This window comes from Pleurodeles waltl, chromosome 4_1 (genome assembly GCF_031143425.1).
Source record: "Pleurodeles waltl isolate 20211129_DDA chromosome 4_1, aPleWal1.hap1.20221129, whole genome shotgun sequence".
Lineage (NCBI taxonomy): Eukaryota > Metazoa > Chordata > Amphibia > Caudata > Salamandridae > Pleurodeles > Pleurodeles waltl.
The window spans coordinates 242,797,190-242,807,679 of NC_090442.1; the positions used below are offsets into that span (position 1 = coordinate 242,797,190).

Here is a 10,490-nt window from a genome sequence, read left to right on the forward strand (position 1 = left end):
TACATACTTGCTTTCTTTGTCTAACAGTGCCCTCAAAGTGTTGCTCCTCGTTCACTCTTAGGCAGACTTCACATAGCAGACCCTGAGAAGTAACTATGTCTGTAATGGATCACATTTTTGTTGCTTTTGGACAGTCTCCATGTACAACTACCTGATGTGTTAATGTCACCAATGGGCTGTTTTTCTGTTGCTTCTCTGGTGCGCCTGGGTAGACTCCCCATAATACCTCTGATTAATTAATTAACAGTGTCACTGACTGTTTGCTTTCTGTGATACTATCAGGTAGACCAACGCGTTGCTTCTCTGTTGCTCCATATAATACCTCTTGGTAGTGTAACAGTGCTGTCAATTATTTGGGTCCTATTACAGTAATGCGTGATCCTCAAACACCACTATAAATCCCCACCTATCCACAGACTGAAAATGAACAGGGACAGGTGAGCCAAGCTACGTCCAGGGGTCTGGCTTTTACATAAGTGTTAATGCACTTTTGTTGTGTAAGTTGTTATGTAAGTTATACAACATGGGAAAAACATGAGGTCTTAAAGTCTCTTCAAATTTATCAGTATCCTATAGGAGGTTGCCTATACCTTTATATGAGTGCTGCTATACAATGAATTAGTGAATGTTATCAATTAAATAAGATTATAATATCTACTATAGATATATACAATAATATCTGCTACTTCTACATGGCTATTTACACTGTCGGCATTCCAAATAACATGTTGGTTTGGGTGTGGATACCTTGTGGGTGTTGTCTATATGCACAGGTGCCAGTGTGTGAATTGTTTGAGAGCAAGACAAAGGCCAAACTTATTGGCGTCAGCAATGCTTTGGAAAACATGGCAGTAGAGGAGTAGAGGCCTTTAGGGACATAAGGCAAACTCTTCACAGCCCCGCTGGCTTTTCACACGCCTGACTCTGCACAAGCTCCACCTGCCAATCAGAGGTGGTTCTGCAATTAGTTACTCTTCTGACCCTGCTGGCCTACTCAGCAGAGCATCTAGCATTGGACTCTTTTCCATCCTGACAGCCTTGTCCGAGTCATACCTGACATGTGACTGACTATGCCCCAGAACCACTGAACCAAGCATTCTCTTACTTCACTAGAGGCAAGACTTTAAGACACAGCAATTTCCCTCCAAGGCTATACATTCTTCCTTAAATACTTTGAGGAGATCACATTAAATACAAGATTTTAACAGCACATTTTGTCATCCTGTCTTTGGTCAAAATAGATTCCTGAAAAGATTTTCCCACTGCTGAAAATTTTAAAAAAACAGTTGCACTAAACAAAGAAGATGGAAAGCTTTCCCTTTGAAGACTTATAACACTATGGGCCAATTAAATGGTCATAGAGCTTAGCGCAGTAGACACATTTCATACATCACAAATGGCACTCAGAAGCAATTAGGCCAGTGAATGTGATGAACGATACAATCAAATACAGAAAGGGAGATGGGAAGAATGCTTTTAAATAGTCTAAACCAATGGAAATTTCTCTGGGTGTCATTCCAACCTATCATTTTCACCCATCGTGCCCGATTTGTATAAGCCAAGTCGGTTTTATACAAATCAGTACTGGCTCTGCTCCTCATGGGATTAGGCCATCCTGAACCACCAGGCAGGTAACTCTCCAGAAGGGAACACAAGAAACTCCAGGCTGGTTTCAGACAAGTTATGCCTGATCAAAGAGATCTAGCTTGGAGGCTATGGTACGTACTGGTAAAACCTTGGCCACTTATGGGGTTACATTAAACACTGAAAACTCTGCTGATGAGGCCTAACAAAATCAAAACCAAAACCATTCTGGGTTTGCTTGTCTTCCCTCCCGACGGGGGCCTCACCACAAAGTACTTAATTGTATAAGTGGAGCCTCTGACTAAGACAACACATTGGACGAGCAAATTATGGATTGAAATGCTACCATGAGCGACTGCCAGTGGTTTAGACAAGTTGCAAGCATTTCTCCCGTCATTTATTGTGTGCTTGATAAATGATACAATCGCCAAGAGTTGAGCACAATGCCTCTCTCCCAAAAGTCTATATGAACTCTGTAAAACACGTAAAGCAGTCTCTGCCATACCTTAAATTATAAATCGAAACATCCTTTCACCTAATGCTTGATAGAATTGTGTATTTCACAGTTATTTTCACCAAAGAAATAGTTACCTGAGTTAGAGCAGCATCAAAGAGTTTGCAGGCTTCATTGCTGGGAGTGGAAAGTGGGAGCCCGGCATCCTGCCATGCCTGCAAAAGGAAAGGGACAAAATGCATCGACTGAAACCAGTTTCAAACCATTACATGCTATAATGCCTCAAACCTGATAAAGCTACTCTGAAGGAATTTCACCCAGTAACGACATTCATGAACAACAGCAAGGATTTGCTAAACTAATCAGGACTCTGATCCTTTGTGAGTTCTGCTACCAAAGGAAGCCTTCTAATTAATTGTTGCATTAACACACCATTGACCACCTCCTCCCTTTCAGAAGGTGAAGTACCAACATTCCAGAAGATACACAGACCCTTTCAGGGAGCAAATAGGTCAAAGTGTACATCCTTCCTTGAGAAGCTGGTACTGAATTTGTAACTTCAGCAGGTAATATTGTTTGTCTTTCTGATTTCTAAGTCAAGAGGCACTATTTACTTCAGGTATTTCAGTATATGGCAAACACAGTTCCAAGGAAAAGTAATGCAACATTCTCACTGTAGCTGGGACATCTTATACATGAGGTGATGTACATAGATCAGTGTGGTGTTTGTATAGTCCTGATAAAACTGTATTAGAGAAACCATAAAGGTTGGGGAAGGTGAAAACATGTACTTTGGAGTGTGCTAAACAGCACAGTGAGCAGCTTAACTTGTCATTACACATACATTTACAATCAGAGGAACAGGAGACATTACACAGCCAGAACCACGCATTATGTGAAAGGTATTAAACGTCTTAGTTGGGAGCTTATCATGGGTTCAAGGTGCTTTCATGTCTTTTGGAGCAGTCTGTCTATTTCATATTCTAAGTGATAAATTCTTCCCAAATTAATAACATACGTCACAGCAGGATCCATGTCATTGTTAGAAAACGTCCAACATAATATCACCTCCAAACTGGATAAGCAGACACTTAAAATAAAAAAAGGAAGTCGAAACAGGACCAACGAGTAGTTCAGCATCGACCAGAAAAAAAACACTATCTGAGACTGAAAACTTGGTAAAAGAGACCCATGAGACGCTGTCAAAAATCTAAAGTTTGAGAAATTCAGTCTGAACAATAATATCACTTACGTCCCAAGCTAAAAAAAAATACATGTTCAATATTTCACAGCAAATGACAAAACCTGATCTAGCAAAAAAACATCCACTGCACCAGCCAACACCACTGTGACAACTTACTGCTGTTTTCCAAATAAAAGGCAATTCATTTCTAAACAACCCCGACTCATTACCTTAAACTGTGTGCCACCCTTCATTTATTCTTGATCGCCTTCACGCCGGTACCTGAAAGGACTTTAAAAGTTTGCCTTTGAAGATCCTTTCAATTGACTGATATTTAATGCAGGATTTAACATTAACTTGAACAAATGGACTAGAGGTAGAATAGGACTAATGAAACTGTTTGCCTTGCTCTGACAGTTACTGTTAAGCCACTTTCTGGATATTTGTGCTCTTTTATATGTTGCATTTCATACTTGTAACTTTTTGGGTAATCATTAAGAGCACTGAGTATTATTACACCTTCGATAACATTGACGGGTCAATGAACTACAATGCTGAAATGTCATTGTCTGTTGAAATTGTAGGTACGCCTGCAAAAAAATATTTCAATATCATTTCTGTTGCACTGATGACGTCTTTATTGTTTATATAATAGGACTGTATTAATGAAGTAACCAAGTGATGTGGTGACAGACCGTGAGTAGAAACTACACTAATTAACAACAGTCCGCAAAGAGGTAACTTTAGTGCTACTAACAAAAACATACAGAGCCACTGCTCTATATAATTGTGCAATAATTACTAACAGACCAGGAATCCTGATTAGTTAACAACCATATTATGCGTAAACATGGGCGCCTAGTGTTTAGTGAAATGCCTTACAGCTATCCTTTGACGGACTATTTTACCGTGCATTTACTTATATTTCTAAGGTGATAGCATGGCCACCCCTGGCTGAACATTACATCTTTACATCAAAATGGATAACTTAGCTATATTTTCTCTAATCACAATATGCACACCACCTCCTACGACCTAGGCCTTGATGGCTTGACTGAGCTACCCCAGAGAATCAAAGAAGCTTTTGAGGCAAACGCAGAACAAGTGCCCAGGGGCAGTGCTGTTTGATGACATCTGATGGAGGGAACTGCAAAGACCAAGGGCTTAGACCCAGGGACGGCGGGGGCGCTATAAAGCTCACCACTCACTCCTGAGGTGCAGGATGCAATGCTGTCTGCTGACATTTGCTGGAGTGTAATACAACACCCTGAGATCTTAGTGGCAGGAGGAGGAGGGTGCTTTAATCCCACCACTCTCTACCACAGAGCGGGATGTTCTGCTGTGTGCTGTCATTTCTGGAGGGAACACCAACGCCCAGTGCTTAGTGCGAGGAGGCAGAGGGAGGTGCTATAGATATCACCACTCTCTACTTAAGCGTGATGCACACTGCAATTTACAGACACCATTTTTCCATTGAAATGGCCATATACTTTCCTACTGACATGAAGTTTTACTGATAAAATTATACAAAGTACAAATGATAATGTGGTGAAATTGGGTTGCAGCAAATAGTTATGTGCACATCACCAACTAAAGTGATGTGATTTGTTATGAGCCTATTAAAATCGTTGTATTCATCACACTTAAGTATTACAAAAACTGTACTATCCTAACTGCTCATATATTTACTATATTTGTGCAGTTTATTTAGAAGCAATCTGTTTAAATAATCTATGATAAAAATACATCATTCCATTAAACACTCCCTGTACCCCCGCACAATTGTCTGACAGTTCATTTTACAGAATCCTTCAACTTTGCAGTCAGAGGAAGAAAAGTAAACATCAATCTCCAGAACAGAATAGGCAGCAGTTTGTAAGAAGGCATAGGCCGACATCTGCCCTCTGTCTTTGAACAAACATAAAATCTGACAAGATATAAACAAGATTTAAAGGCATCTTTACAACTCATTCACTTTTTGAGTAAACAGAACACTTGCTCTAAATCAGCTGGAGCTCTTTCACAAGAACATCCAGTAGGCCCTAAAAATAGCTTGCCCTGATAAAATCTGACTATCCATAGCATGTGGAAAAGTAGATTATTTTAGGCTTAACTACCCTGCATTAAGCTCAAATGTAGAGCTGGCAGGGCCTTCTCAGTTGAAGGTTTTCTCTTTAAAAGCTTTTCAGCTTAAGACTTAAAGGCTATGTTCTTCAACGCTGTACCAGGCCTCAAAACATATATTTGTACTAGGCGAATGAACAGCACCAAGAGATCTATCAATCAATCAATCAATCACAATATTTATAAAGCGCGCTATGTACCCGTCAGTGTTTCGAGGCGCTGGGGGGAGGGGGGGGGGGGGCGTGGAGCGCTGCTGTTTAGCGGTCGAAGAGCCAGGTCTTGAGGAGCCTTCTGAATGCGAGGAGGTCCTGGGTCTGGCGTAGAGGTGTGGGGAGAGAGTTCCAGGTCTTGGCGGCGAGGAAGGAGAAGGATCTGCCGCCGGAGGTCTTGCGCTGGATTCGGGGTAAGATGGCGAGGGCGAGGTTGGCGGATCGGAGTTGACGTGTTGGAGTGTAGAAGTTAAGTCTGGTGTTGAGGTAGGAGGGTCCGGTGTTGTGAAGCGCCTTGTGAGCGTGGGTGAGGAGTTTGAAGGTGATCCTCTTGTCTACCGGGAGCCAGTGGAGTTCCTTCAGGTGAGGGGAGATGTGACATCGGCGGGGTATGTCGAGAATCAGTCGGGCGGAGGCATTTTGGATACGTTGGAGTCGTTTGATGTCTTTGGTTGGGATGCCTGTGTAGAGTGCGTTGCCGTAGTCAAGTCTGCTGCTGACGAGGGCCTGGGTCACCGTCTTTCTGGTTTCTGTTGGAATCCACTTGAAGATTCTGCGGAGCATTCGAAGGATGTTGAAACAGGAGGAGGAGACGGCGCTGACCTGTTTGGACATGGTGAGGGCGGAGTCCAGGATGAAGCCGAGGTTTCTTGCGTGGTTGGCAGGGGTCCGAGGTCGGAGGGCCACCATGAGTCGTTCCAGGCCGAGGGAGTGCGCCCGAGGATGAGGACTTCCGTCTTGTCGGAGTTGAGTTTCAGGCGACTGTTGTTCATCCAATCGGCGATGGCTTTTAGTCCCTCGTGGAGGTTTGTTTTGGCGGTGAGCGGGTCTTTGGTCAGGGAGAGGACGAGCTGGGTGTCGTCGGCGTAGGAGATGATGCTGAGATGATGTTGGCGGGCCAGTTTAGCGAGGGGGGCCATGTAGACGTTGAACAACGTAGGGCTGAGGGAGGATCCTTGGGGGACGCCGCAGATGAGGTTGGTCGCTTTGGAGCGGAAAGGGGAGAGACGGACTCTCTGAGTTCTGTCGGAGAGGAAGGATGAGATCCAGTGGAGGGCTTTATCTTGGATGCCGGCTTCCTGGAGGCGGGTCAGTAGGGTGCGGTGGCAGACTGTGTCAAAGGCGGCTGATAGGTCGAGGAGGATGAGGGCTGAGGTTTCGCCGTTGTCCATTTGATGTCATCTGTGGCGGCGAGGAGAGCAGTCTCAGTGCTGTGGTTTCGTCTGAATCCGGATTGTGAGGGGTCCAGGATGGAGTTGTCTTCGAGGAAGTGGGTGAGTTGAGTGTTGACGATCTTCTCGATGACTTTAGCTGGAAAAGGGAGGAGAGAGATCGGATGGAAGTTTTTGAGATCGTTGGGGTCGGCTTTGGGTTTCTTGAGGAGGGGTTGGATTTCTGCGTGTTTCCAGCTGTCCGGGAAAGTGGCGGAGGTGAAGGAGAGGTTGATGATCTTGCGGAGTCTACAACTTATAAATGCCATAAACCAATCACTTGTAGCTCTAAAAGACCACAAATTTAAGGTTCTTGCTGTTGAAATCTGACAGTGTGTGGGTTATCATTTCAGTGATGCTGATAACCAAAACCTCTAGTAAGACTTGTTTCTGGTGCAGGGAGGACCTGTCCTGGCAGTTCGGGCTGGATTGTTCCCATGGGAAACAGGGTCAAGATTGATTTGCATATGGCAGGGTCCAAACTGGGGTGGCATGGTGAGCAAAAGAACAATGGTTTAAACCTAGATCTGTGACTGGGGGTGAGTGTTTGAAAAGTTTCAACACTCCGTCCATCATCGTTTTGTGTTGCTAAGGTTTTAGGTGTATGTCAGTTGCTGTGTTATATTTCTGGATGCAATAACATCTCAGAGAGAAACCGAAATACAAGCCGGGTGGCACACCATGGGAATCACAGAAATATGTTTTACATGGTCTCTTTTTGAGAACCCCCACTGTCTTCATCCCACTTAAAGATCTGGCTGCACATATTTCCGTATAACTGACTGTAGCCAGCTTCCTGACACCTGGTTAGAGCATTTTCTTCCAAAGTTGAGGCTGCATGTATTGCAAGACACTGGGCAAGCACACACTTTAAAGAGCTTTAAGCTGTCACGTTGTACAATTTGCACATTAAGGTAACTATTGAACGCATTAATGCAGAAAGATATTGGGCAGTTTTTAATGTGTTTAGTATTTCAAGACTACACGTTCCCATTGCTTTATAAACCTTGCTTTCTCACTAAGTTCATTTGCTTTCAAATATACCATGTCAATTTTTTCTTGGGAGGACGACTCACCCTGGACCCCACGTTTGTCCATTAAGCTTGCTCTCTTCACTCGCTACATAAAAGTCATACCCAACGTTTACGCCCCGCCACTCACTTTACGCCTCCCTGCCGTCTAACACTGCCATTGGAGACTTGAGCAGACACACCTGTCGTAATAGGCCTCACATGTGTTGAGAGTGTGATGCTTGATTTCCAGGCAATTTAAACCAGCGATGCATCGGATCTCAACTATGAAGAGAACCAGGAGAAAATGTTGCCGGTGAGCCAGAAAACCCTAATGGCCCCCCTCCCCACCCGTCTTTGATGACTCGACCTAGCTCGATTCACATTGACCTGTGTGTATCTCCTACACCTCGTGGTCAGCTTGCACTCACTCGTTCTCTCCCCAAGACCGATAACATGAACACTGCTAAGTTCTTCTTTGACCAGACAAGGCCCTTTTCACTATAAAAGATTTTGGGGGCATATCCCCTACCGATACAGTGAATATTCACTGCAAAGTTCAGATGCCCACGTTAGCTTTGTTAAAGTTAAAACAATGAAGCACATCTCAGGCACCTGTATGCAGGGCTGTGAGAGGGCCATCTAACTACCTCTCGAGGCTCCCTAGTCAGCCACCCTATTCCTGCTATATGAAGCAAACCAGGGGGGGGCTAACAATCCTTTAAACAGATCCATTCACTCTTTAACGGAAAAGGGTGCACTACCGCGCTTATAAAGGAAATGACAAAACTATCGTCAAGGAGGGAGAGGATTTTCACAAATGACCCACCAAATTGTGGTAGTGAATTTTTCTCCATCTTTGGGCCAACCACTGCTAGTGAAACGGCTTATTTCTATATCGCAGATATTAAGAATTATCTATAAACTTCTGAATCGTTTGATCCCTCTGCACATTAGTAAGGGAACACTAAATCATGCAGAATTGTTACTGGCTGTTTACTGCTGTGCTGCCACTGTGCATCGTTAGACTGGAGGTATCTATGAACTAGCAAAAGAGGGATTTAGCGTCCCTCAAAGCATCCAAAGCTAGCTCTCGAATGACAACAATGTATTCACATATGGTGCTTAAATACAGAAACCAGACTGGACTGTTCTATTGTATTCTATTACGGCTGCGCTGTAAAAAAAAAAAAAAAAAATAAGGGCAAAGGTGAGTTTACACTGAAAGTCCTAGAAGCCATTTTACTTCACAGTGCCCGTACAAGAACCCTTCGGAGAGCGTGGTACAAATGCAATTTCTGCTTACCTTGCAATCTCTCAAACCAGGGTACAGAGAAGTCATTTTTCGAGCCTCCCAGATAATGAACACGTCCTTGTTTCGTGAACTGTTTGTGGTTTGTGCTTGTGATTCTCACGCTGCGTTTTGATCGGCTGAATTTACTCTCCTCCTCTCTGGTCTGGGTGTGGGCGGGGCCGAAGAAAACCCCTCCCTCCGCCAAAGTAGACACAAAAAGGGTGCTTCAGGGCTAGAAGAAGGTCGCCCGCCCTCCTGAGGTGTTCGTTATTTCTGTCTCTACTAAGGTCTGTGGAAGGGGCAAGACTTTCGACGCGTCTCAGTCACTTACGTATGTCAGTTTTCCTCTTCACACCACTTTTTAGACATTTGCGCTCATTCTCCTTATATCTGCATATCTCACACCTCATAGCTTTCCTCCTTAGCATACTCCTTTCCTTTCACTCTCTCTCTCTGCATGTGCTTCCCTGCACTTCACCAGTCCCTCACTCACACAACTACATTTTCTTTAACTTTCGCCCGCCAATATTTTAACAGCTGTACACGCCCTGTATAAACTTTTGTATATAATCACTGTTACAAAAGTAAAATGTAAACAGAAACTACCTCGTTGTTCCAAGGCTGAGAGGGCACTGTTTTTGCTGGCTCTGGTGGTGGGGAACAAGGGGGGGGTGGGGAAGTGAGGAACAAGGGGGAGAGGGTAGGAAATTTATAGATGCGGCGCCAGCAACACAAGCCCCCCCCCGAAGGGTGCCACTAGTTCAGGACCAGTGCCGGCAAAAAAGGGCCGGATGGAGTCATCATGGATCCGGCAGCTAATATTGTGACCTGGTTCCGAGATTCGTGTCGGTCCCAGTGAAATGTACTTATTTTTTCTCAGAGTATTTTGCAGACACAAGGACACATTCAGCAGCAACTGCACTCTGTTTGCTTTCCCTTTAGAGCAGGAGGCTGCCTGCGGGGATGTTAGAGGTTTCTTACTCCCAGTTCCATCTGGGCTAAACAAAACGTTTCACTTAAATGGTCAACAGCACTCCTTTTGTTTGAATCTTATTTTGGAAAGTTGGAGACTACGATATTGATGACAGTGAGAAAATAAAAACAGCTTGTTGTGGCTTCACATATGTTAAAGAACGGGCAGGTTTTCAACTTTTCCATGTTTTGTATGCAAGAGATCTGCATGCACTGTGAGACTGTGGGATGTGTCTGTCTATATCAGCTATTACTAATGATTAAATAGGAACCTGGGGGATTTGATTCCAGACATCTATAGGATCATAATACAGTAGGGGTAATTCAGGAGCACTAGTTGAGTTGACTAGATATTGATTCATCTCTGTAGTCATGGACAAGACAACTAGGCGACAATTGAATGTAAGGCAGCATGGATTTGTTTTTAGGATCTTATGCTTCTTGGGGTT

General features: G+C 43.9%; 1 protein-coding gene across 1 annotated transcript in view; it reads right to left on the reverse strand.

The window, feature by feature from the left end:
- TTC38 (tetratricopeptide repeat domain 38) overlaps positions 1 to 9,239 on the reverse strand; it is a 309,404-nt gene extending 300,165 nt beyond the window's left edge. Inside the window, exons 1-2 of the mRNA XM_069228235.1 lie at positions 9,082 to 9,239; positions 2,176 to 2,253 (exon numbers count right to left, since the gene is read on the reverse strand). Of these exons, the coding sequence (XP_069084336.1) occupies positions 2,176 to 2,253; positions 9,082 to 9,117 (114 nt within the window). The 5' untranslated portion in view covers positions 9,118 to 9,239. The remainder of the gene's footprint in view (positions 1 to 2,175; positions 2,254 to 9,081) is intronic.
- Positions 9,240 to 10,490: the final 1,251 nt, after the last annotated feature.